Consider the following 26479-nt stretch of genomic DNA (forward strand, 5'->3'; position numbering starts at 1 on the left):
AGTAAAAGATGTTTATTGGTTTTCACAATCGGGTTTCACAATCAGTTCAGTTCAGTCACTCAGTCATATTCAACTCTTTGCTACCCCATGGACTTCAGCACGCCAGGCCTCCCTGTCCATCACCAACTCCTGGAGCTTGCTGAAACTCATATCCATCGAGTCAGTAATGCCATCCAGCCATCTCATCCTCTGTTGTCCCCATCTCCTCCTACCTTCAATCTTTCCCAGCATCAGGGTCTTTTCCAATGAGTCAGCTCTTCGCATCAAATGGCCAAAGTATTGGAGCTTCAGCTTCAGCATCAGTCCTTCCAGTGAATATTCAGAACTGATCTCCTTTAGGATGGACTGGTTGGATCTCCTTGCAGTCCAAGGGACTCTCAAGAGTCTTCTCCAACACCACAGTTCAGAAGCATCATTCTTCCGTGCTCAGCTTTCTTTATAGTCCAACTCTCGCATCCATACCTGACTACTGGAAAAACCATAGCTTTGACTAGATGGACCTTTGTTGGTAAAGTTAATGTCTCTGCTTTTTAATATGCTGTCTAGGTTGGTCATAGGTTTTCTCAATCAATAACCAGACAAAAAGTAAAAGATAATTACAATTGCAAGCCATAATGGGAACATGATTAACTTAACAATATAAAATAGTTACATACAGTTTGGGGGTCAGGCAGAGTGTTGTGATAAGTGAAGGTGCGTGCGTGCATGTGTTTTCATCCACTCAGCCAGTCTGTCTTTCGGTTGGTGCATTTACTCCATTTGCATTTAAGGGAATGATTGATAGGTGTGATCCTATTACTGTTTTCTCATTGTTTGGGTTTATTTTCTGTAGGTCTTTTCCTTCTCTGTATTTCCCGTCTAGAGAAATTCCTTTTGCATTTGTTGTAAAGCTGGTTTGGTGGTGCTGAATTCTCTTAACTTTTGCTTGTCTGGAAAGCTTTTGATTTCTCCATCAAATCTGAAGGAGAGTCTTGCTGGGTAGAGTATTCTTGGTTATAGGTGATTCCCTTTCATCATTTAAAATGTAGCATGCCATTCCCTTCTGACTTGTAGAGTTTCTCTTAGGAAATCAGCCTGATGGGAGTTCCCTTGTATGTTATTTATCGTTTTTCCCTTGTTGCTTTTCATGCTTTATCTCTGTCTTTAATTTTTGTCAGCTTGGTTGCTATGTGTCTCGGTGTATTCCTCTCTGAGTTTATCCTTCCTGGGACTCTGTGCTTCCTGGACTTGGTTGACTCTTTCCTTTCCCATGTTCAGGAAGTTTTCAGCTATTATCTCTTCAAATATTTTCTCAGGTCCTTTCTCTTCTCCTTCTGGGACCCCTGTAATGCCAATGTTGGTGCGTTTAATGTTGTCCCAGCAGTCTCTTAGGCTGTGTTCATTTCTTTTCGTTCTTTTTTCTATATTCTGTTCTGTGGCAGTGACTTCCACCATTCTGTCCTCCAGGTCATTTATCTGTCCTTCTGCCTCAGTTATTCTGCTGATGATTCCTTCCAGTGTGTTATTAATCTCTGTTTGTTTGTTCTTTAGTTCTTCTAGGTCTTTGGTAAACATTTCTTGAATTTTCTAAGTGTTTGCCTCCATCATTTTCTCGAGATCCTGGATCATCTTCATTATCATTATTCTGAATTCTTTTTCTGGAAGGTTGCCTGTCTCCACTTCATTTTGTTGTTTTTCTGGGGTTTTATTTTGTCCCTTCACCTGGGACATAACTTTCTGCTTTTTTGTTATGGTTAACTTTCTGTAATCTGTTTTTGTTTTAGCTGCTCTGAGAGTGCTTCTTCTGTCTGGCCTCTGATGGCTGAGGCTAAGAAGCTTATGTAAGCTTTTTGATGAGAGGGACTGAAAAAGGGAGAAACTGGGTCTTCCTCTGGCGGGCACTGAGAACATCCAGGGAATTTGACTTTGGAGGCCAGTGGGGCTTGACTGTGGAGCTTCCACAGGACCGGGGAGACAGGCCATTGCAGGGCACAGGCAAAAGCTTGCGCACCAGGAGCCAGGAAAGAGGAGCAGTGCCCCACAAGAGACCGAGCCAGCCGTGCCTGGGAGCGTCCAGGAGCCTCCGGTGGAGGCGTGGGCTGACAGTGGCCTGTGGGGTCAGGGGCACTGAATACAGCAGTGTGGGTGTAAGTCCTTTTCCAGAAGGCCACCATTACTGGCATTATCCCTAGCATAGTTTGGGCTCAGGCCAAACAACAGGGAGGGAACTCAGCCCCGCCCATCAGAACAAGACCCAGATTCCCCCACAGTCAGTCTCTTCCATCAGGAAGCTTCCACAAGCCTCTTATCCGTATCCATCAGAGGGCAGACAGAATGAAAACCACAGTCACAGAAAACTAACCAAACTGAACACGTGGACCACAGCCTTGTCTAACTCAGTGAAACTGTGAGCTGTGCCGTGTGGGGCCACCTGAGATGGGCAGGTCACGGTGGAGAGTTCTGACAAACGTGGTCCACTGGAGAAGGCAATGGAAAGCCACTTCAGCATTCCTGCCTTGAGAACCCCATGGACAGCATGAAAAGGCAAAAAGATAGGACGCTGAAAGATGAACTCCCAGGTCGGTAGTTGCCCAATATGCTACTAGAGATCAATGGAGAAACAGCTCCAGAAAGAATGAAGACACAACCAAACTGAAAACAGCGCCCAGTTGTGGACATGACTGGTGATAGAAGTAAAGTCCAGTGCTATAAAAAACAATATTACATAGGAACCTGGAATGTCAGGTCCATGAATCAAGGGAAATTGGAAGTGGTCAGACAGGAGATGGCAAGAGTGAACATTGACATTTTAGGAATCAGTGAACTGAAATGGACTGGAATGGGTGAATTTAACTCAGATGACCATTATATCTACACTGTGGGCAAGAATAGAATCTCTTAGAAGAAATCGGGTAGCCCTTACAGTCAACAGAAGAATCCAAAATGCAGTACTTGGGTGTAATCTCAAAAATGACAGAATGATCTCTGTTCATTTCCAAGGCAAACCATTCAGTATCACAGTAATCCAAATCTATGCCCCAACCACTAATGCCAAAGAAACTGAACAGTTTAGTGATGACCTTCAAGACCTTCTAGAACTAACACCAGAAAAAAGATGTCCTTTTCATCATAGGGGACTGGAATGCGAAAGTAGGAAGTTAAGAGGTGGCCGGAGTAACAGGCAGGTTTGACCTTGGAGTCCAAAATGAAGCAGGGCAAAGGCTGACAGAGTTTCGCCAAGAGAGTGCACTGGTATAGCAAACACTCTTTTCCAGTAACACAAGAGATGACTCTACACATGGACATCACCACATGGTCAATACTGAAATCAGACAGATTATATTCTTTGCAGCCAAAGATGGAGAACGTCTGTACAGTCAGCGAAAATAAGACGGGGAGCTGTCTGTGGCTCAGAGCATGAATTCCTTATTGCCAAATTCAGACTTAAATTGAAGAAAGTAGGGAAAACCACTGGACCATTCAGGTGTGACCTAAATCAAATCCCTTACAATTATACAGCACACAGTGACAAATAGAGTCAAGGGATTAGATCTGATAGAGTGCCTGAAGAACCATGGACAGAGGTTCATGACATTGTACAGGAGGCGGTAATCAAAACCATCCCCAAGAAAAAGAAATGCAAGAAGGCAGAATGGTCGTCTGAGGAGGCCTTACTAGCTGAGAAAACAAGTGAAAGGCAGAGGAAAAAAGGGGCGATACATCCATCTGAACGCAGAGCTCCATAGAACAGCAAGGAGAGATAAGAAAGCCTTCCTCAGCAATCAATGCAAAGAAATAGAGGAAAACAACAGAATGGGAAAGACTAGAGATCTCTTCAAGAAAATCAGAGATACTAAGGGAACATTTCATGCAAAGATGGGCTCAATAAAGGACAGAAATGGTAGGGACCTAACAGAAGATATTAAGCAAAAGATATTAAGATATCTTAAGCAGAAGATATTAAGAGGTGGCAAGAATACACGGAAGAACTATCCAAAAAAGATCTTCATGACCCAGATAATCACGATGGTGTGATCGCTCACTTAGAGCCAGACATCCTGGAATGCGAAGTCAAGTGGGTCTTAGGAAGCATCACTACAAGCAAAGCTAGCGGAGGTGATGGAATTCCAGCTGAGCTACTTCAAATCCTAAAAGATGATGCTGTGAAAGTGCTGTCCCTAATACGCCAGCAAATTTGGAAAACTCAGCAGTGACCACAGTACTGGAAAATGTCAATTTTCATTCCAATCCTAAACATAGGCAATGCCAAAGAATGTTCAAACTACCGCACAATTGCACTCATTTCACATGCTAACAAAAGTAATGCTCAAAATTCTCCAGGCAAGGCTTCAACAGTACATGAACCGAGAATTTCCAGATGTTCAAGCTGGATTTAGAAAAGGCAGAGGAACCAGAGATCAAATTGCCAACATCAGTTGGATCATAGAAAAAGCAAGAGAGTTCCAGAAAAACATCTACTTCTGCTTTATTGACCATGCCAAAGCTTTTGACTGGGTGGATCACAACAAACTGGAAAATTCTGAAAGAGATGGGAATACCAGACCACCTGACCTGCCTCCTGAGAAATCTGTATGCAGGTCAAGAAGCAACAGTTAGAACTGGACGTGGAACAGACTGGTTCCAAATTGGGAAAGGAGTACATCAAGTGTGTATATTGTCACCCTGCTTATTTAACTTATATGCAGAGTACATCATGCAAAATGCCAGACTGGATGAAGCACAAGCTGGAATCAAGATTTCCAGGAGAAATATCAGTAACCTCAGATACGCATTTGACACCACCCTTATGAAAGGGAAGAAAGCAAAGAGGAACTGGAGAGCTTCTTGATTAAAGTGAAAGAGGAGAGGGAGAAAGCTGGCTTGAAGCTCAGCATTCAAAAAACGAAGTTCATGGCATCCAGTCCCATCACTTCATGGCAGATAGATGGGGAAACAATGGAAACAGTGAGAGACTTTGTTTTCTTGGACTCCAAAATCACTGGGGACAGTGACAGCAGCCATGAAATTAAAAGACGCTTGCTCTTTGGAAGAAAAACCGTGACCAACCCACAAAGGTCCGTCTAGGCAAGGCTATGGTTTTCCCAGTAGTCATGTATGGATGTGAGAGCTGGACCATAAAGAAAGCTGGGCACTGAAGAATTGATGCTTTTGAACTGCGGTGCTGGAGAAGACTCTTGAGAGTCTCTTGGACTGCAAGGAGATCAAACCAGTCCATCGTAAAGGAAATCAGTCCTGAATATTCATTGGAAGGACTGATGCTGAAGCTGAAACTCCAGCACTTTGGCCACCTGATGCAAAGAACTGACTCATTGGAAAAGACCCTGATGCTGGGAAAGATTGAAGGCAGGAGGAGAAGGGGACGACAGAGGATGAGATGGTTGGATGGCATCACCGACTCCATGGACGTGGGTTTGAGGAAGCTCCGGGAGTTGGTGATGGACAGGGAGGCCTGGTGTGCTGCGGTTCATGGGGTCGCAAAGAGTCAGACACGATTGAGTGACTGAACTGATCTGGTGGAATCTCTGTTTCCCCCAGTCCTCTGGAAGGCCTGTAATCAAGTTCCACTGGCCCTCAAGGCTGGATGCCCCGCCCCTTTGTTGGATCCCCAGGCTGGGAAGCCTCACGTGGGGCCCAGAGCCTTCACAGCAGTGCTTGCGCTTCTTTGGTGTTCCTGTTTTCCAGTCTGTGGGTCACCCGCCCCCCCGAGTGTAGTGTTGATTTTATCCTGAATGAGCTCCTCCTGCCGTCTTGCTATGGCTGCTTCTTTGTCTTTGGACGTCGGGTATCTTTTTTTTGGTGGGTTCCAGCATCCTCCTGTTGATGGTTTTTAACAGCTAGTTGCAATTTTAGTACTTTGGCAGGAGATGAGCACGCGTCCTGGTTTTATCCTGTATATTGTGAGTGATGCGCCTGGAGACACTCTTTTTTCCCATTATGTTCTTCTTGAGTAGTCTTTTTCTTTCAGTTGTGTTAAAATTCTCGTAACATTTACTGTCTTAACCATCTGAGCGAATTACTCGGCTGTGCTGGGTCTTAGCTGAGGCACGTGTGATCTTTCAGTTGTTGCACAGGAGCTCTTCGTTGTAGCGTGTAGAATCTAGTTCTTTGACCAGGGATCGAACCCAGGTCCCCTGCGTTGCAAATACGGAGTCTTAGCCGCTGGACCACAGGCAAGTCCCCCCTCCTAACCATGTTTAAATGTGCAGTTGAGGGTGTTAAGTACATGCACGGTGTTGCAGCCATCGCCACCAGAACGGTTTCGTCTTGTGAGCCTGGAACTTGGCCCCCATTAAAACACCAGCTCCCTGTCCTGCCCTCCCTCAGGTCCTGGCATCCGCCTTCCTGCTTTCTGTCTGTGGATTTGACTACGCATGAGAATGCAGCCACACAGCATTTGTTAGCCTTTTGTGACTGGCGTACTGCTCACTCAGCGTAACGTCCTCAGGATCCGCGTGTGGCAGGTAGCCGCCTCCCCTTCCTGTCCGAGGCTGCAGCACGCCCCGCTCTGTGGATGGACACAGGGCAGCGATACCCCCCATGCCTGCCTTCCGTTCCCTAGTGTGTCGGGTGGGCTCGTTGGTCCTGTGGGTGCTCTGAGGAAGCCCTGCTGTTTTCCTTCCTGTCCCCGCCCCCGTGCACAGGGCTCCAGGCTCCTCGTGTCCCCCCGAGGCCCTGCTTTCCGTGTTTTGATAGTGGGTAGCCATCCTCATAGGTGCTGTGTGAGGTGGCATTTCTTTTGGGGTTTTGATATTTTCTCTTGTTTTTTGGTGGGGGAAGGCCCTCACTGCGTGACTTGTGGGATCCCGGTTCCCAAGTAGGGACTGAACCCAGGCTCCCAAAAGTGAAAGCGCGGAGTCCTGGCCGCTGGGCTGCCAGAGCTGCGGTTTGTCTGTAAGAGTGGGCTTGCGGCCCTGTGCGCAGGCCGTGTGGACCCTGGGGCTGGGCGGGGTCCGTGTCCCCTGCTCACCGGCCACACGCGCCCTGCTGTGCCTCGAGGTCGTCGGCTTCTCTTTCTGTCCAGTCAACCTGATGTGAGTGGGACTGGGAACCCACTCAGACTTGCCTTAAAAACCCCATGTGGGTTACAGCGAACGGTCCTGGCCTGTGCTCGGTGTGGGGGCGGCCCCCCACTGCCCGGCTCCCACAGAGCTGGCCCAGCTGCGCGCTTGGCCCCCCAGGGGGTGTCTCGGTGTGGTGGTCTCTTGGTGGTGGCAGGGCTGAGCTCCGGTGCAGTGCTGTCCATCGAGGGCACCCCGATGGGGGCACTCCGTCTTGGTGCTCTGCTTCTCCCCGGTAGCTCATCCTGGAGGGCCTCCTTGCTGCCGTCGTGGTGTGCTCTTGCGGGGGGGTCTTCCCAGCGGAGTGGGCGCTGGCCTGTTCCCTGTGAGCTGCCTTCACTGGGTATCCTGAGTGAGGGGCGGCGGCTCCCGGGGAAGCCCCTCTGCCCGTGGGGCTCAGGCAGCCCGTCTGGCCCTGGGTGCCGTGCGCGGTCCTTGGTGCGCCCCGTCCAAGGAGAGCTGAGTGTCCTTGATGTTGCGCCCCCTCCTCGTCCCCACAGTTAGCGTGGGCCAGGCCGATGGCAGGGGGCCTGCCGCCACCTTCCCTGTCCGTCTGGGCTTAAGCTTTGCTGCCCAGTGGCTGTGGGCAGGCCCGGAGCCCTGCCAGGCCCTGCTTTCAGCTGTCTCTCGGGTCCCTCCTCTTGTCCTCTGCTCAGGCCTGGCTTTGCACTGGCCGCCTCCAGTGCTGCCTTGGCGGCAGGTGGAGGGGCAGCCTCCGTTTCCCGAGGGCTCTGGGGGCAGTGGCGTGACTTCCTTTCCGCGCCTGACTTTTGTGTTCTGCCGCAAAAAACTGGTCCTCATCCTTTCACTTTGTGGTTTTGTGACTCCTGTCATTTCTGTGATATTAGAACTGCGTGTTGGGACCGAAATCACAGGAAACACCATAAATTGCCTCAAAATCCCCGAAACTCCCCAAATGTATAGAGTTCCATTGGCGTACTCATCTTAGGTTTGAAATTAAGATTTTTCTTTTCTCCTCTTTTTCTAACGCTGCAGTGTTCTGAGACGGAGGCACCTAGGCTGAATGGAATTCAGCGTCAGGAAAAGCCCTCTTTCTGCTCCAAAGGTGGTGAAGTGCGTGAAGATGAAGCAGGCCCCGGAAGTCCTGGGCAGTGCCAACGGGAAGACCCCGAGCTGCGACGTGAGCCGTGAGTGCTCTGTGTTCCTGAGCAAAGCCCAGCTCTCGGCCGGCCTGCAGGATGGGGTCGTGCAGAAGTTCAACGGCCACGACGCGCTGCCGTTCATCCCGGCCGAGAGGCTGAAAGACCTCACCTCCCGCGTCTTCAATGGAGAGCCTGGTGCTCACGATGCTAAACTGCGTTTTGAATCCCAGGAAGTGAAGGGACTTGGGACCCCACCTCACACTACCCCCGTCAAAAATGGCTCTCCAGAAATTAAGCTGAAAATCACCAAAACCTACATGAATGGGAAACCTCTCTTTGAGTCCTCCATATGTGGCGATGGTGCGGCCGCCGTGTCCCTTTCGGAAGCAGATGGACAGAGACCAGAGCACAAGGCCCGGAGGAGCCGCAAGAGGAGCGCACAGCGTGGCCCTGTGCTGGAGCACAGCCTCGGGGAGGCCGCCCTGGTGTCCAGGGTCTCCAGTCCCGTGGACAAAAAGGTATTTGTGAACGAGGGGCTCTGGGCGGGTGGCAGGGGGCCTCGGAGGACACGCGACATGTGAGAAGCAATAGGAGGTAGGCGCGGCCCCCGCTGCCTGCTCTCCACTTGCCCTGAGGGCTTGCGGTGGGGACATTCACATCCTGTTGAGCAGCACCAAGGCCTGGAGACGAAGTGTGAGGACCGCATGAGGTTCTGAATCTGGGCCTGGCCATTCCAGAGCCCTTGGCCTTCAGGCGGTCCTGTTTCACAGAGCTCCTCTCCGCCTGATGGCGGTCAGTGGGGGACCCTGTGGGGCTTCCTCGGTCTGTGCTGTCTGAGGAGTGCTCCTGCTGGCTTCCCCTCGGTCACTGTCCATCCGGGGGTCACTGCCCCCTGCAGGGGCCCTGCAAACGGCTCGCCCCAGTGAGCACGGGGCCTGCCTTCCGCCTGCATGCTCTTGGTCCCCAGCGTGGAGCGCGGTGCTGGAGTGCGCGTGAACGCATGTTCATTTGAATGAATGCATGCATTCATTTGAAGGCTGGGGTGGGAATGTGGGACGAAAACATGGTGTTTATGCCACAAGTCTTCAATGACACGCGGGAACCTTGACCCTGGCAGAGGAGCTGCAGAGGGCTTTGTGGCGCCCCTGTTCCTGAGCTGGTGGTCTGCATAAACAGGGTCTGGCAGGCCTCTGTGCGCTGGCCAGGTGAAACTCCAGGCCCGCTTTCAGGAGTAGGGGCACCAAGGCTGGAGTAATCACTGTAAAATTATAGTGAGGAATCTTGTTTACGGTCCCACAGATACGATGGGAAAGGACCGACATTTCTCTGGAGGAGTTGAAATAATGAAGACCTTCAGGGTTTAAAAGTGTCTGCTGAGTGCTGGGGTGGGGGGTGCGGGGCGGCTCACAGTGGTGGTGGCCTGGGCTGATACGGCCCTGCTTGAAGCCCCCTGATGGATCCGTGCTCCTTTATAGGGAAGAGGCTGCTGGTTGATTTTGTTAAAACTTGGGCAAGTCATCTGCTTTTGTCTCTCTGAGTCTGCACCCTCCGAGTGGGGACAATACTTTGCCTCTTGAGGGCATGGGCATGAGGCCGAGGTGACACTCAGTGTGATGCTGGGATGTTGTGACGCAGCTTGAGAGCTGGCATCTTTGTAGGACTGTGTGATGGGCCGGCTCTGTGCCAGCCCTTACCCCCTGATGGGGCGTGGCGACCGCGCTCTCCTCCATGCACGTGTGTAGGACAGAGGCTTAAAGCCGGTCAGTGATTCGACTGTGCTCAGCCCCCTGGCGAGGGCGCCACTCTTGCCAGGCCTTCAGCCTCCTCCTGGCCTGGGTTCTGAGGTGCAGAGGCTGAGGCTCCGAGAGCCCAGGCCTTGGGTGGTGGAGGTGGGGCTGGGCCTTCTGCCGAGCCCCCGTGTCCTGGCCCTCCTGGGGTCCTCTCTCCCGAGGACTGACTGTCAGACAAGGGGTCAGAGGGGCGGAGGGCCAGAGGATGAATTCCATGAGAATTCTTGTCCAGCCTGTGAATAAAGCTCCACTGAAGGCCTCCCCCAGGCCAAGGAACAGGGTTTCTGCGAGACCTTTGTGATGTGGGCTCCTCTGTGTGCCAGGTACTTGCTGACCTTTTAACCGAGGGCAGGAGAGGAACGGCTTTGATGAGGTGCTGTCAAGGCTGTTACCTAAAAACAGTGAGGGAACCGTGCGGGAAGGCACACTTCTGCTTAGGTGTGTGTGTGCACATGTGTGTGTGGGATCCCTGGTCTGACTCACCCTTGGTCTTCTGTGGATAGGAAGCTGGATTTAGGGCTAGGTACTCAATGTATCTCATGTTCATTTTCAGATTCCAGCTAAGAGAGAATCCTGTCCGAATAGCAGCAGAGACAAAGGCCAGCTGCTGAAGTACGATGTCGGGGACCTGGTGTGGTCCAAGGTGTCTGGCTACCCGTGGTGGCCCTGCATGGTCTCTGCCGACCCTCTCCTGCACAGCCACACCAGACTGAAAGGTACCATGGGGGCATACCGGGGGCTGCTTCTCCGTCTTCGTCTTCTGCACTTCATTGTTCTCATCTCCCAACTTCTTTCTTCCTCTTCCTTCAGCAGCCCTACTGCGGTTCTTTATTTCCCCCTTTTTATTGTGCTTTAACGCACAAACATAAGATTTACCATCTTAACCGAGCGCTCAAACGAGTGGTATGAAGTACATTCACACTGCTGTGCAGTGGCCCCGCCACCTGTGCCCAGAGCTCCGCTTGCTCTGTAGAGCTGGAACTCGGTCCCCGCGAGGCGGCAGGTCCTCAGGGCCCACCCCACACCCTGATGGCCCCGCTCTGCTTCGGAGCTGTCTGCGGTGTGGATGTGCATCTCCCTAGTGACTAGTGACGGGGGCGTCGTCTCACATGCTTATTGGCCATTCGTACATCATTTCAGCCGGCTTGTTGGTGGAGATGGGTTGGATTGTTACACTTTTTTTGTGGTTCATTTTGCAACTTTGAAGTTAGTGATTCAGACATGACATATTGTTTTTATTTTTATATCCAACTTAGTATGTACTTTATCTGATTGAATTAGTACTAAAGGAGAATGGTCTTTGCCTTGTCATTTGTTTTTCAGGTTTTAGGATAATTTATTATTATTTAGATATATAGTAATTACTTATGTCAGCATGATTTTCAGAAATTAGTATTTTATATTGCATTTTAGTTTAAAAAATGTCCCAGTTTATTTTATTAGGTGGGAAAAAAGGAAAAAAGACTAGAAATAATCATCTTTGGTGTCATGAAATTTGAGTTATAAATCAGAGAAGGTAGAGCTAGTATGAAGAACGTAATGTGTCATGATACGGATTAGAGCACATGCTGAAATAATAATTGGACAATGAAACGTAAGATCTCATGTGGTTTTGGAGAAAAAAAAAAAAATCGAGTGGTTTGAGTGTCTCATAAACAGTTCTTCTAGAGTAAACTTTGAGTTTGGTGTGAGGAAGTTGAGATGTGGTGATGCAGGGCTGGAGCTGACCACGTTGGGGCCCAGGTGGCTGTGCCCTCCAGAGGTGTGGGCAGGTAGGAGGGGGCCTGCCCCAGTGGCCCCTCTTGGCCTCTGGCTGGAGGCCTGAGCCTTGCCGGGGCCTTGCTGCTGGGAGTGGAGCACAGTGGTGCCCCTGGCAGGCAGACTTGGGAGGTGCAGACGGGGATGAGGCCCTCTCCTGTGTCCCGAGACCCCGGCACGCGTGTGTGCGGTGCAGGTGTGCCGGATGCTGGGGCTGCGGAGGAGCCGGTGGGCTGGTTCCGGTTCTGACTTGGTGCAGGATGTGTTGCTTCCTCAGCTTGCCAGCATCACGGAGTCCCTGTCGGGGCTTCCGGGGCCCCAGGATGCACCGCAGAGGCCTCTGGATTTGGTCAGAGTACGACAGAAATACCAGTTGAGGCAGAAGCCAGGTTACCCTGCTGTGGTTGGGGTGGGCCTTCTGTCTCGGTGGCAGCCCTCCCTCCCAGCTCCTGGTGGCCCAGGCAGAGCCTCCGGGCCCCTCGACTCCACACCACTTGTCTGCAGAGTGCATCACGTGCAGTCTCTTGGGGGCCTCTTTAGCACTGGGGTTTCTGCCTCATTTCAGCCTGCCAGTGTCTCAGACCGTACTAACTGAAGGCGTCTTTCCATGTCTCTCTGTTCCAGCTGCAGGGCTTAATTAACTTCATTACACAGTCCCCCGGTTTAGGGTTGAGTCATTTCTGTAGTCTGCAGCAGCTTCATTACTTCATGGCAAATAGATGGGGAAACAGTGGAAGCAGTGAGAGACTTTATTTTGGGGAGGCTCCAGAATCACTGCAGATGGTGACTGCAGCCATGAAATTAAAAAAAGACGCTTGCTCCTTGGAAGAAAAGCTATGACAAACCTAGACAGCATATTAAAAAGCAGAGACATTACTTTGCCAACAAAGGTCCGTCTAGTCAAGGCTATGGTTTTTCCAGTGGTCATGTATGGATGTGAGAGTTGGACTATAAAGAAAGCTGATCACCAAAGAATCGATGCTTTTGAACTGTGGTGTTGAAGAAGACTCTTGAGAGTCCCTTGGATTGCAAGGAGATCCAACCAGTCCATCCTAAAGGAAATCAACCCTGAATATTCATTGGAAAGACTGATGCTGAAGATGAAGCTCTAATACTTTGGCCACCTGATGCAAAGAACTGACTCATTGGAAAAGACCCTGATGCTGGGAAAGATTGAAGGCAGGAGGAGAAGGGGACGACAGAGGATGAGATGGTTGGATGGCATCACCGACTCAGTGGACCTGAGTTTGAGCAAGCTCTGGGAGTTGGTGATGGACAGGGAGACCTGATGTGCTGCAGTCTGTGGGGTCGCAAAGAGTCAGCCATGACTGGACTGAACTGAACTGAGAGCAGCGTCTCTGAGTGAGACTGACACACCTCCACTGGTGTGCGTGCTCCGGCTCAGCACTTGTGCACGTTTGCTTAAGGAACGGCAGCCGTGTCCTCCTGGTTGAGGTGCAGACTCTGGAGAGTCGGCTGCTGGGGCCCGGCTCAGCCTGTAGTAAGCTGCTACGCAGCGTTGTTAAGCTCCAGAGATGATTAGGGTGTCCTTCCTGAGTGTGAAAGACAAAGGTGATGATAACACTACTTTTGGGGAAAGATCTCAGCCCAGAGATAGTGAGCTCAGATGTTACTATCGTCCTCTTGTTTTTGAAACGTTTAAAGCCAGACTTTGTAATGTGTCTACCCCCTCTCCCCTGATCACCTCTGGGCTTCTTCCTGAAAACATTGCTGTTTGAGCAGTTATTTCCCCTGCACAATCCTTGTGTTTGGTGATTTAATTTTAATAATTTTGTGCCAACTTCCAATGTTTATGTTGCCAGGTATCCCCCCAACTTTCCCAATGCCAAGTGGTTACAGTTGGATTCTGTCTTGTCTTGGTTTTCATGTGAAATATTTTGTTTATTATTATTATTTTTTCCATTTAGAAGTTTTTCAAGCCCGCCGTTCAGAGTGGAACAGTGCTGTGGATGTCATCTACTCTCAGCTAGACTTGCCAACCCTTAAATGCTTTGTTTCACCTGCTCTCTCTCTCTCTTTTGTGTATAAATACATTCCCCTTTGCCAGCTCATCTGAGTGGGTGCTGTACCCATTCTGACACTTCACCCTGACTTGTCAGTGGGAGTCCTCCTGGAACAAGGCCAGTACCCCACCTGCATGTGAGAAAGCGGCCCATCAGTAACTGACCCTTTGTCTCTTGGGGCCTTGCTTAGATCTCCCGGGAAGCTCCAGTGTGGCCATGCGCTTGATCTTTTTTTCACCCTGAGGTTGAGTCAGGGTGCCCTCCCAGTCCCTGTGGGTGAGAGCAGACCCCCAGCCCTGGCCTTGTGAGCAGACTCAGGCCCACAGAGTCAGGCGAGCACCATGCAGGTAGGGCCCAGACCTGGCCCTTCACTGAGACCTTCTTGAAAGAAGGGGTTCAGTCCAACAGTGTGCTTCACTAGGAACTGTCTTGGGTTGCAGGGGGAGCAGCCTTGGTCAGCACAGGCCAGCTTCAGCGGACTGACAGTGTGCATTTGGAAAGCATCTCAGAAGTCTGAGAGCCAGGATGAGTTGCAAGGGGACTCAGATGACCTTTGGAAAGTGAAGGGGTCAGAGGAACCTGTGAGACTGTGGGGCTGGCCTGTGCCGTGGCCCCCGCCCACAAGGTGTGGACCAGAGTGTCTAGTGGGCTGTGGCCGCTGTCTCGGTGGCTGACCCGTGCTGCACTTGGGGCCTGGCTCCCTGACCGCCTTCCTCTGAGGTTTGGTCCTCCCTGAGGATCCACTGGCCTGTTGAATGCTGCTTTCCATTTTATCCTCTTTTCATGGTTAAGGAGCTGGCGCTTTCCTGTGAAGGTGAGCTCCCTCCTAAGAGATTCCTTAGATATTGAACGTTGCAGTCTTTACCCTCTTTAATGCTCCCGTTGTTCCAGATGTGGCCCCTGGGAGCCCACGGGGCCCTTTCAGCTGTGTGCTCCTGCCCTGGCTCCGTCTGTCTTGGAGCACTTCCTTACGTGTGTAAGCACTAACCACGCTGCGGGCTCCCTTTACACTTTCTTTGCCCCAGTCCTTGAACCAGCTATTCCTCGGAGGAAGCCTGGGTCCTTTTAGTAGCGAGTGGTGTGTGGCCGCCCAGGTCTGGGCTCTGGTTGTGTCTCAGGCCCGGAAGGCAGAGGACGGAGGGTGATGCGGGCCTGCTGGCACGCTGCCCCCGCTCCCTCTGCAGCACCTGGGATGGCGGGCCTGAGGTTCAGGAGTCCTTGCTGGGAAGACGGCGTGGAGGAGGGTGGCTTCGGGTGCAGAGCTGGCCGAGCAGGGGCTTGGGAAGCAAGGCCTTTTGATTCCTGTAAGATGGAACTCCCTCAGCCTGCTCCTGATTCCCACCCCCGATTTTCTCTTTCTGTATGTGCTGCTTTTTACTTATCATACTTGGGATTACAGGCGTACTTGAGTCTGAATCGGTAGCAACTCATTTAAGCTTTACTTAAAAAATAATTTTATTCATTTATTTTTGGCGGTGCTGGGTCTTCTTGTTGCTCGGGCGTCTCCCCAGGTGTGGGGAGGGGGCCTCCTCTCTGGTGGCAGCATGCGGGCTTCTCACTGCGGTGGTGCACGGGCCTGGAGGCCCAGGCTCAGGAGTTGCAGCGCGTGGGCTCGGAGGACAGGCTCAGTAGTTATGGTGCCTGGGCTTAGTTGCTGCACAGCATGTGGGATCTTTCCAGATCAGGGATCGAACTTGTGTCTCTTACGTTGGCAGGGGGATTCTTTACCACTGAGCCACCAGGGAAGCCCGCACTTGAGCTGTAAAAACTGAAGTAGAATCTATGTGCAGAAGAGAGCACGGCTGTTTAGAGAGTTCAGATTTCCTTTGCGCATCTAACCGTGTTTCTGTCATTTGTAGCAGCAGAACTCGGCGACTGTCTTCCAGGGCATGCGTGGACGAGCCAGCAGCTCTGAGGCCTGACCCTCTAGGTTGGAATCAGGAGATGACTGGTGTTTTGGGTATTACACCTAAGAAGACTGGATTCTCTTGAGCCTGGGAACGTTACCGTCTCCCTGGTGTACCTGGATCCTGCTGGTCTCCCTGCAGACACTGGGGCGTTGGGTCCGACTCTCTTCCGTTGGGTCCTGCTGGTCTCCCTGCAGACACTGGGGTGTCGGGTCCGCCTCTTCTCTGTGTGGAGGCTCTTATTCTCGCCTTTTCTGTGTTATTATAGAGAAAGGAGTCCTCATTGCTGTATTTGTAAATTCCAGCATTTTCTGAAAATACTACAGATAATCTGACTTTCTCACCTTCTGAGTTGATACTGTGGTTGTTCCTTTCTGCTTGTTCTGTCAACTAGGAAGAGAGGTGAGTTAGGGTTTCCCGCTGTGGTGGTGGACATGCCCTTTCCTATTTGAGTTTTTGTCAGTTTCTACTTGACCTGTTCTGGGGTTCCGGTGACCCCCCGCCAGGGACCGAACCAGGAAATGTGGGCCTGGCCACCCTTGTCCTTTGTTTCCCATGGAGCAGACTCTGGTCTGCTCGGTCTCGCCCAGGTTCAGGGTCCACCTTGCGCCTGACGGGCCGTGATGGGGAGGAAGCGAACTCAGCACAACATTAAACTGCCCGAGCTTGTGGTGGAGGCCAGCTTCTCTCAGGACGGAGGGCGGGTGGGGCCTCAGTGAACAATGTTTTCCTCCAACTTACACAGGATGAAAATCCAAGGTTGCTAACGGGTGGTGGGGCAGTTGGTTAGTTATGGTGGTCAAAGAAAGTAAGGGATTCTCCTCTCAATTTGGACCAAAATGAGATTCAGATGGCTTAGAAAAAAACCTTAAAAATAAGAGAAAGTTGGGTTACGTTTGTTATGACATTTCTGAGCAGAAAATAACTTAAAAAATGTTAATTTTATAAGCTTGGGATCAGCCTGTCATATTCTCTGATTTTTTTTTTTCCAGCTGACATGTAAGGAGCATTTTTACTGTCTTTAGCTATTTATTTTAAAAAATTATGTGCGTTCATATTATTTCATCATATATACTATAACATTTTTCTTAATTCTGCAAATGCTATGGCATATATCTATATTCATTTTCATGATCAAGAGGTCTTTCGAAATACTAAAATAATGGAAGAAGTCACAAATCTCTTGACATAGTTTTGAATCTTAGCTATTTTAAAATCAAAAGAGGTATACACACTTAAGTCAAATTGTCCTGAGAGATTAATAGTGAAAAATAGTCCCCTGCCCCCCCAGAAGTCATTATTTTTAACTCTTTAAACATTTTCTTTTGGTTTTAGCTACTCTTTTATCATTAGATATTTTCTGTTGACTTTCTGTTACGGTAAATGAAGATTGATCTCTTCAATCATTTCCTGTTTCTTTCCCTTCAATTCTTCCCATATAATTAACTCACTATTTTTATTACATCAAACATAAGTGTTCATTTAATTTTGACCATGTAAATATCATTCAGTGAAAAAGAGCTGTGTTCTGTAATTGCATTTTATTTCTTGTACAGCCTTTTGTCTTTTTTCTGGAGATAACTATTGCATTTCTTGTGAAATTGTATAGTTCACTGCCATTTAGCTTAAATTTTTTCAAGTATTTATTCTTCTGTCTTTAAAACTCATCCTGTCATGTGGTGAATTTCACTGATTGGGGGTAAAAATGGGCCGCTGTGTGTGAGTCCCGCCTCCCCTCTGCCGCTTGGATCTCGTGTTCGCCTGCCTTCTCCTTCCGTGGAGAGCCCATGCGGCCGTTCCCCCCTTCTCTCTCCCCTTCCTCGCGCTCCTGGGCCCCACTTCCCCCTGTTTTGCTGTCACTGGCCGGCAGGCACCTGAGACTCTGTGAGATGCTTTTCCTTGGTTACCGATCGTTCCTGGGCTCCACGCTTGCTCTCTCGCGGTCAGCTCTCCTGTCTTGCTGCAGCGTGGCTTTGCGTCCTGAGGAAGGCTGGGGCCGCTTTGAGACCCGGGCTCAGGGTGCAGCTGCCGCCACGCTCGCGTTTCGGTCTGACTGGGTGTGGGGTTTCATGTTGAACGTAGTTCTCAGAATTTTGAAGGTATTACTGCATTTCCTTCGAGCATCCAGAGTTGCTGTTCTCTTTGTCATTTCATGAACATGGAGCTGCCTCTCCTTCCCTCAGCAGCTCGACTGTCCCAAAGATGTGCCCGGACCTGGGTGTTGGGTGAGGTGCTGGGAGGGGTTAGTTCTGACACGTGTTCCTGTGTTTGGTAAATTCTCTGATGAGTTTCTCTGTTTTTCTCTTTGGAAGGCCAGTTACTTATTTTCATGGTGGTATTGTTAAATTTCAAATGGCGCTTTCTCTCGTTCTTCTCTTCTGACAGCAAACTCGAGTTCTTCTCTGTCGAGCGCCACGCCCTCCTGGTGTGGTGTCTGTGGCCCTGCAGAGACTGTTGGCTTCTGTGTGCTTTGGACTCTGGGTCTGGGGTGCCTGCTCTGGGCCTTTTTCCAGAGGATGGCAGTCAGCTGCCTGCGGCCCGTAGGGGGAGCTGTTGGCTTGTCTTAGAGGCGCTGGCTGGCTGGTGGTCGCCTGGTTGAGGGAGTCTCCAGCTTTTGGGGCAGAGACAACACGGGCAGGGTTTCCTGTGGTGTGCTGGTTCCCTGGGGAGTGCGCTCTGCTGCCTCGTGTCGTGTCCTGTGTGCGGGGCAGGGGCCGGGGGTGTGGCTTCTTCAGCACCGGGGCACTTGGCGGCCTTGCGCTGCCCCAGCCCCCAGCGTGGGGAGGGCGGGGCTGGGATGTGAGCCCATGGCTGCCCGGCCTCCTGGCTGGTGTCCTCTCTGCTCTGACTGATGGAGTGTCTTCTTCGGTGGCTCTTGGAGGGAGATGAGTTGTGAACCTGGTTAGTGGTCTTTCCTGGCCAGCTTTGAGCCCTGAGTCTCCTGAACGCATTTCTCCTTTTGCTGTAGAGTGTGGTCGGGAAAAAAAAGGATTTATTTTGTGGTTAATGGATTCTAACAGCACCAAGTAAAATGACTTCAAAGCCACTCCTAACTTGATATCAGTAATTATTAATACATTTGCCTAATTTCATCCCAAATTCTAATTTTCAAGTTCTAACATTTTATTTTAAAAACTAGGTCAGAAAAAGAGTGCACGCCAGTATCACGTACAGTTCTTTGGTGATGCCCCAGAAAGAGCTTGGATATTTGAGAAGAGCCTTGTAGCTTTTGAAGGAGAAGGACAGTTTGAAAAATTATGCCAGGAAAGTGCCAAGCAGGCACCCACGAAAGCTGAGAAAATTAAGGTGACAGATGTTCCTTAAGTACAATTTTAGACGAAACTTTTATTTTTATTCTTAATTATTTATCTTGTTTTGAACTTGTGGTTGCTTGAAACACTGTAATGGCCTCTTATGTCTGTCACTGCTCTCTCTGCCCAGCGCACTGTGTTACACAGTACGGCAACTTTGTTTAGACACATGGTTTATCCTGTTTACTCCTTTGATGACTCCCAGAGATAGTTTTTCTAAGTTTTGTTTTCCTTTATGTACGCGCGCACACACACACACACACACATATCTATATATGATATTATATATAAGTATTTGTTGTAATTGCAATTGATTTCTAATTTCAAGAAACAGTTATACTGGTCTGAACTCTAAAACCTTCAAGTTAATTGGTTTTTATAGTTTTTGGTTTCTAAATTTACCTGAAATTCTAAAAGTATCCTTCTTTAAAGTGGGTTAATCTTTAATGTTTGTTTGATGAAACTTACATGTGTCTCATGTTTTCTTTGCAGCTGTTGAAACCCATTTCAGGGAAGTTGAGGGCCCAGTGGGAAATGGGCCTCGTTCAGGCAGAGGCTGCCGCACGCATGGCGGTGGAGGAGCGGAAAGCCAAGTTCACCTTCCTCTACGTGGGGGACCAGCTCCGCCTCAACCCCCACGTGGCCAAGGAGGCGGGCGTGGCTGTAGAGTCACTGGGAGAAGCGGCAGAGCCCTCAGGAGTCGAGGAAGAAGCTGCAGACAGCCCTAAGTCCTCAGGGGAGGAGGGCGCGCCTGTCAAGAGGAGAAGGAGGGCCAAGCTGTCCAGCTCCACCGAGAACCTCCCTGGCGACCCGGGGCTGGGGCGGGCCACGCCGCAGAAGGTGGCCGAGGCCGACTCCAGGAGGGGCGCGGGATCCCCCCTCGGCAGGAAGAAGGCCGCGGCCTCGACCCCAAGGAGCCGGAGGGGCGACGCGGCGTCCCAGTTCCTGGTCTTCTGTCAGAAGCACAGGGACGAGGTCGGTGTAAGGATGGCTCTAAGGGGTTGTGCTTCATGCGGGGGTCTGCCTGTGAGGCCCATCCTTGCAGCGCCCGGCCCCGGTCCCGGCCCCGGCCCCCAGCACTGCCGGCCAGGCCGTCGCGCGCCTTCTGTACACGCGGGTCTCAGGGGCAAGTGTCATTAGGGGGCAGCCAGTGCAACCCTTGGGGGCAGAGATCTTTGCCTTTGTGCTCTAGAATATTCCTCCTGACTATGGTGGGAAGGTCCAGGGACAGCGGGAGGTGGGCTGCTCTTTGCTAGAAGCTTGGCCTTACCCTGACCTCCAGCCCAGGTTAGCACCTTCCCCAGGAGGTGGTGCGAGATTGGGTTTACGGAACCTGACGCTGCCACGGGCCTGCGCGTGCTGGCACTGCTGCTGTGGTGTGTGAAGGGCGGCCCGGTGCCAGTGGCTAAACATTTGACTAGTCTTCTTAATCACTTGTCGTAGAGTGAGCTGAGCTTATTTGGACATTGTCAAGTCTCGGTTCCACTTTAAGGGCTCTCAGGCCGGTGTTGTTGGTTCTTCGCTGTTACTTGAAATGAGTGGGTTGGTGGGACTCTTCTCAGGATTGCAAGGCAGGTGTGATATTAGAACGCCTGTTATGATTCCTCATTGCAGATTAAATAATCATCTCAGTAGGTGGAGAAAAAGCATTTGATAAAAGTCATTGCTTTTTTGGTCACGCCGTGTGGCTTTTGTGGTCTTAGTTCCGTGACCAGGGGTTGAACCTGAGTGGCTGGCAGTGGGAGCATTGACTCCTCACCCCTGGACCCCTGGGGAGGCCCTTCGTCGTGATTGCTTTTTGGTACAAAGTTAGCAGGCAGGAGTAGACGGGGTCTGCTGAGGGGTGATTCTCGGCAGCAGTCAGCGTCATGCCGGCTGAGGGCACTGCGGGAGCCCCTCGGGCGTGGACGGGGCGCCCTTGTGCCGCCGCCGCTGCTGGACGCAGCGAAGGCCGAGCAGCGAGAGGACGCCCGCGGCAGAGCCCCGGCCCTTCGGGAGGCGGCGACACGGAGCGGCCCAGCACCGGGACCCGGAGCCTCACGGGCTCCTGTCTGTGAGGCCGCAAGGAGGGAAGGTAACAAAATAGGTGTGACTTTGGAGAAAAATGACCGATGTTTCAGCCGGCCTAAGTAGAGATTAATGGGAAGGCTCACTGTCCTGAAGCTAAAGTTGTCATCCCCCTCTGTTAACTCCTAACTCCAGAGTCCTCCAGGGAAGCTCCCAGCAGGAATGTCTGCCTTTTTAAGCAGGTGCTAGCATGGCCACGTTGGACAGGAAGCTCGGCCCGAGGACTGGCCCTGCACAGAGGCAGCGCTCCTACTGCCAGCAGTGGGCCTGCCGCTCAGGGCCGGCGCTGGCCCACACTGCTGGCTTCAGAACTCAGCGGCTCCAGGAGGAGAGTTCTGTCAGTCTAGGAGAGGGAGGGCTTCTTCAGCCAAACAGTTCACAAACCGGAAAGGAACGTTGTTAAAATGAAACGAGAGCTGCGTGTGCAGAGCTCAGGACAGTCCTGGAGGAGGAAGGGGAGAGGCTTTGCGAAGAGCAGGTCATAGGAGACCCCAGGTGCCAGTGAGCTGACCGGCTGCCGAGCCTGGGGCGGCAGGGACCACACATCACGGCCACTGCACGGCCAGCACCTCTGTGGCCAAGGGCCCGGGGCTGCAGTGGGAATCCACGTGCAAGGCTGTGGAGGGTCATTGCTTACATCTAGTTTCAAGAGAAAATTGGCAGTACCTAGTGAGCCTGAAGATGCATGTTCTTTTTGTCTTAAAATTTCACCCCTAGGGATTTGCCCTAGAGAAATTTCGCCCTAGCACAATGTTCAAAGCTGTAAGACGTTCTGGCAGGCCCGGCAGGCTGTGGTCCGCTCCTGCAGCGTTCCTCAGTCGTGAAGGCGGCCTTGCTGCACGTCCAGGATAGGGACCCTCAGATCCCATCGCCGAAGCGTGAAAGTGTAGCCTGCTCGCCCGCTGCCCGCTTGTGCCTCCCTGCCTCCCGCCTCTGTCCACAGAGGCTGGGCGTATCCAGACCTGTGCCTGCTCAGGTGCCAGGCGGTGCCGCCGTGACAGCCTGCCCCCCAGCTGCGCTTGCGCCGCTTCCCAGTCTGCATCTCCCTAGAATGTGCACTCATCTGAGTTTATGAGGGAGACCTCAGGCTGCTTTCCAGAGGACACCCTTTTTGCTGTGGGGACCCAAATTGCTCTTAGTCAACTCTTCTGGCACTAAGGTATGTGCTGAGAGCAAGCAGGCCGACCACTCCAGCAGGTGCCGATGGGCGCAGCCCTGCAGCTCCTGTGAGGGAGCCCTGCAGCTCCCTGCACAGCCTTTCTGGTCTGAGCGTCCCTCCAGAGCTTTGCTGTGGGCACCCTAGTGCACCCTCAGCCCAGACTGCAGGTGCGCGGCTACAGTCAGGCCCGCGGCAGACCCAGACGCCCGCCTGGCCTGCCTCTGCCGGTGGGCCGCGGGCCTGCCCTCCTGCGGGCGGGGCCTGGCGCTGTCAGCGCGGTGCTGCCGGTCCCTGCAGGTGTGCTGCGCTGCTTCTGTAGTGAGTGACGCTGGTCTTGAGTGCACCAAACTGCTGACTGCAGCCTGTAGAAGGATCTGGCTTTTCTAGGTGCTCTTTTCCTGTGGAGAGGGGCCGTGCACCCCAGGGTGGTTTTTTCTAGGTGCTCTTTTCCTGTGGAGAGTGGCCGTGCACCCCAGGGTGGTTTTTATTTGGTTGTTAATGAACCAGTGGCCGGCCCTGGAGGAATGGAGTGGGTGGAGTCTCCTTTTCTGGAGTCACTGTGCCCATCAAGGACATCTGGTCGCCACTTGCTGCTTTTTTAAAAAAGCAATTTCCAACTTTGTTCTTGCAGGTGAAGAAGAGGCCGTGCTCCTTGCATTGGCTTTCGTTCTTTGTTACACGCTGTGCCCGTTAGTCTTTGTACAGCAGGCTCGGGTTGGCCGTGCAGCCCTGGCTCCTCCTGGAGTCCAGCTCCCCCTGAGGCCAGGGACAGGAGCGTGCAGGACGCGGGTCCCCAGGGCCGAGGCTCCTGCCGGGACTAGGCCGGGGGCGTGGCCCCCAGCAGCCGGGCGGCGCCCGCATGTGGCTTCCAGGCCTCCTGCGAGGAGCGTTGGCTTAGGGCGCCAGTGTCCGTGGCGCTTGGATCTGCTTGTTTGGCCGTGTGGGGCCTGAGTTGTGCGTGGGCGTCTCTGGCTGTGGTGCACGCTCAGTAGTTGTGCTGCTCGGGCTTAGCTGCCCTGTGGCCTGCGGGGCCTCAGCACCCAGACCGGGGCCTGAGCCCCTGGCCCCTGCGCTGGATGGCAGGTTCTGAGCCGCCAGACCACCGGCCGAGTCCCCGGGGACTGAGCCCCTGCCCCTGCATTGGAAGGTGGATTCTGAACCTCTGGGCTACCTGCGAGTCCCCAGGAGCAGTTTTATTAGCAGATGTTTTCAGCACAGTTTCTGATTTTTAAAGGGTATTTTCCCACTTTATCTGCCCTGGTTTTTACAGCTGCTTTAGAGGGTGGCGGTGCTTCTGCCTCGGTTCTTTGTACATTTGTGTTGGGCGCCTGTTGCTTTGTAACAGGTCACCTCTGAGCGCAGGGGCCTGAAACAGCCACCTGCACTGACGGCCTCAGAGGCTGTGGGTTGGGACTTCGGGAGCAGCTTGGCCAGGTGGTTCCGCCTCAGCGTCTCTTGTGAGGTCGCTTTCAGATGTCAGCCTGGTGGGGCTGCGTCACCTGAGGGCTGGACTGGGGCCGAGAACCCTCCCCAAGGTGCCACATCCTGGTGCCCACGGGGCCTCCGTTCCTCGCCGGGTGGCCTCTCCAGTAGGTGTGTGTGTGTGTGTGTGTGTGTGTGGCCGGGGGGGTCCCCATCACAGCAGGAGGCCAGCCCCCCAGCAGGTGGTCCCCGGGCCAGGGCGGAGGCCCTCCACACCCTGGACACGAAGTCTTGGGGGCCCCTGGAGTGTTTTTGTGAGTCTGAGACAGCAGGAGGCTCTCCAGGGTACAAGTGTGTGGAGGCCGAGGACGGGAGAGCCTCTCCAAGGGACTTCTGGGGTCTCGAGTTGTGCTGTGGGCTCGTGGGTACCTGGCTTTCCATGTTTCCTTTTTCCAAGGAGGGGAAGGTTTCCATGACTGTGATGGAGGGGCTGGGCGAGGGGACACGAGCTGCAGACCCCGCCCTTGTTGCCTGTCTGGGTGCTGAGGGGGGCCAGGGAGTGCTCCGCCCTGCTGACCATGCAGGGACCCAGGCAGCAGGGGGCCGAGCCTCGCCGGGAGGGGCACCCTGAAGCCGCCCGCTGGCCTCTGCAGTGGGGGGACGTGCGTGGGCAGGAGCCTCGGAGGGCGGGTGGGCACTGTCTCAGGGGCCGATGGGCTGCCCGGCTCCGGGGGTGAGACCCTCAGGGAGGCTCCCCGGCCTGAGATGCTCATGGGGGGCGCCCTCCTTCCTCTAGAAGGTCTGGAGGGAGCAGAGAGGGCAGGGCCTGGGGGGCAGAGCAGGCTGGGAGGAGGCTGAGGGCAGGGGCGGCGGGCTGTGTGCTCTGCTGCTGCTCCGCGGGCGGCGAGGGCAGGCCAGTGTTGCCGCCTCCCATCGAGCTTGTCGGCAGCCCTTCGGTTCCCCGAGTCCGTCAGTGTATGGTTGAGCCTTTCCTGAGGCATCTTCTGGAGCCTGCTCCCGCTGAACTTGGTCTTGACCAGGCTGTAGAGGTCTTCCTCCGGGACGACTGCTGCCTTCCCAGCTCCGGGTGGGGCCTGCCTTCGCTGCCCGCCTCCTCCCTAAGGGCATGTGGCCCGGGCCGGGCTCTGCCCAGTGGCTCCCTCCTCACCCCGCTCTCGGACTCCGCCCGCTGCGCTCCCGGCCTGGCCACCTGCCCCACGTGGCTGGCTCGCTGGGGAGGTTGTGACTGCTGGTTTTGTGAATCCTTGTGTGTCTGAGGTCATTTATTCCAGCAGGGCGGTGGTCACTGTGGAGTGCGCACCACACTTCAGGCCCACTGCCAGTAGTTTTCACTAGCAACCGTGTTTGGTGAGGCTGGCACGGTGACCCCTTCTCGCGTGGCCGGGCCCCACAGCGGTGGGGGGTGCAGGGCGGCAGGGGTAGCAGACTGGCACCAGCTTGACCGATGCCGTCGCTCCTGTGGCAGCTGTGCGGGGTGGCGTCCTCGTGAGCCCGTGGGCAGAGTGGGCAGGCTTCGCTTCACTGACCTGTGGCGAGGCCTGGCAGCCGGCCTGCCAGGGACACCCGGTCAGTGTCAGCGCTTAATAGTGTGCAGTCAGTTCTCGGCTCCTGAGCCGTCCGTACCAGGTGGGCTGGGGCTGCTCTGGCCGCAGTGAGTGACCTCTCGTGTGGTCCTCAGCATGGGGCGCACAGACACGCACGGAACCTCTGAGGAGCAGAGTGGGGCCCGCGGGGTGGAGGGGCCGTGGCCCTGCCCACCCACCCCACCCCTCGTCACCGGGCGGCGGGGCCTCCTCCCCGCCCGGGGCGCACAGTGCGGGTGGGGGCTCCTGAAGGCCTTGGGAAGGGGCTCCCCGGGGCCCTGCAGGGCCAGAGTGCTCTGCGACCCTGCTGCCGGCTTCTGCAGGGCACTGGGAAGTCGTAAGGCGCCCGTCGTCGGCTGATGTGGGGAAAGTGCACTCTTCTCTTTCGTCATTTATCATTTCCTGCGTTTATACAGATACAGTTGGCTCACTCCCACCAGCCCCGATTTCAGTGGGTTACGACGGCAGGGAGACGCCGCTTTCCTTTGGAGCTCTTCTGGGACGAGGTTCCAGGACGCGGAGATGAGTGTGCCCGTGGTTCTTCCTACCCTCTCCTGTGCCCGCAGGTGGTTGCTGAGCACCCGGACGCCTCTGCCGAGGAGATCGAGGAGCTGCTCGCGTCGCAGTGGAACATGCTGAATGAGAAGCAGAAGGCGCGCTATCACACCAAGTTTGCGCTCGTGGCTCCTCCTCAGTCCGAGGAAGACTCTGGTAACGGCGCCTCTGTGCCCGCATCCTCTGCCAGGCCTGCCCAGCGTGCCGCGGTCGCGATAAAGCCACCTGAGCGTGGTGTCGCCAGAGCCACGTGGTGGACGTGTGAGGGAGGCAGGCAGCCCGTGTGGCCTCCAGGGCCGGGGGCACGCCTGACGGGCCGGGGTTAGGCCTCCTGGCAGGTCCTGCTCCCGCCCCTCACACTCCTGGGGGCAGGGCTGTGGGCTTGGAAGCTCACCGGGTGAGGAGGCTGGCCATGGCCTGGCAGTGGGTGTGGGCAGCCTCTGGTTGTCATTGTGAAAAAACATGGTGCCCCTTCGCCCCGGGCACTGATAGGAGGGGGCTTCACACTGAGCTTGGGGACACACGTGACAGCCGCAGCCGTGCCATCCGCGTGCCGGACGCCCATGGTGGGGACTGACGCCCACGATGTGGACATAAGTGGGCGTGTTTGGGCGTCAGTTGAAAATGGAGAAGAGGCCTACATCTCTTGAGGCTCGCCCCTGAGGCACTTTGGAGAGGCCAGGTGCAGGGCGTGCGCGTGGGGGCCGGAGGCCAGCTCAGG

At 53.5% G+C, this 26479-nt stretch overlaps 1 protein-coding gene across 8 annotated transcripts in view; it reads left to right on the forward strand.

Moving 5' to 3' along the window:
- Positions 1 to 26479, forward strand: part of NSD2 (nuclear receptor binding SET domain protein 2) — a 77190-nt gene that overhangs the window by 26369 nt on the left and 24342 nt on the right. For 7 of the 8 annotated variants that reach the window (XM_025290521.2, XM_025290526.2, XM_044946297.1 and 4 more), the window contains 5 exons: positions 8055 to 8679; positions 10505 to 10667; positions 18780 to 18946; positions 19444 to 19926; positions 25770 to 25914. In XM_025290521.2, the coding sequence (XP_025146306.2) occupies positions 8083 to 8679; positions 10505 to 10667; positions 18780 to 18946; positions 19444 to 19926; positions 25770 to 25914 (1555 nt within the window). In that variant the 5' untranslated portion in view covers positions 8055 to 8082. Of the gene's footprint in view, positions 1 to 6436; positions 6462 to 8054; positions 8680 to 10504; positions 10668 to 18779; positions 18947 to 19443; positions 19927 to 25769; positions 25915 to 26479 lie in introns of those variants that run through there. The other variant, XM_044946295.1, reaches the window with a different exon arrangement.

Source organism: Bubalus bubalis, chromosome 7, assembly GCF_019923935.1.
Source record: "Bubalus bubalis isolate 160015118507 breed Murrah chromosome 7, NDDB_SH_1, whole genome shotgun sequence".
Classification (NCBI taxonomy): Eukaryota; Metazoa; Chordata; class Mammalia; order Artiodactyla; family Bovidae; genus Bubalus; species Bubalus bubalis.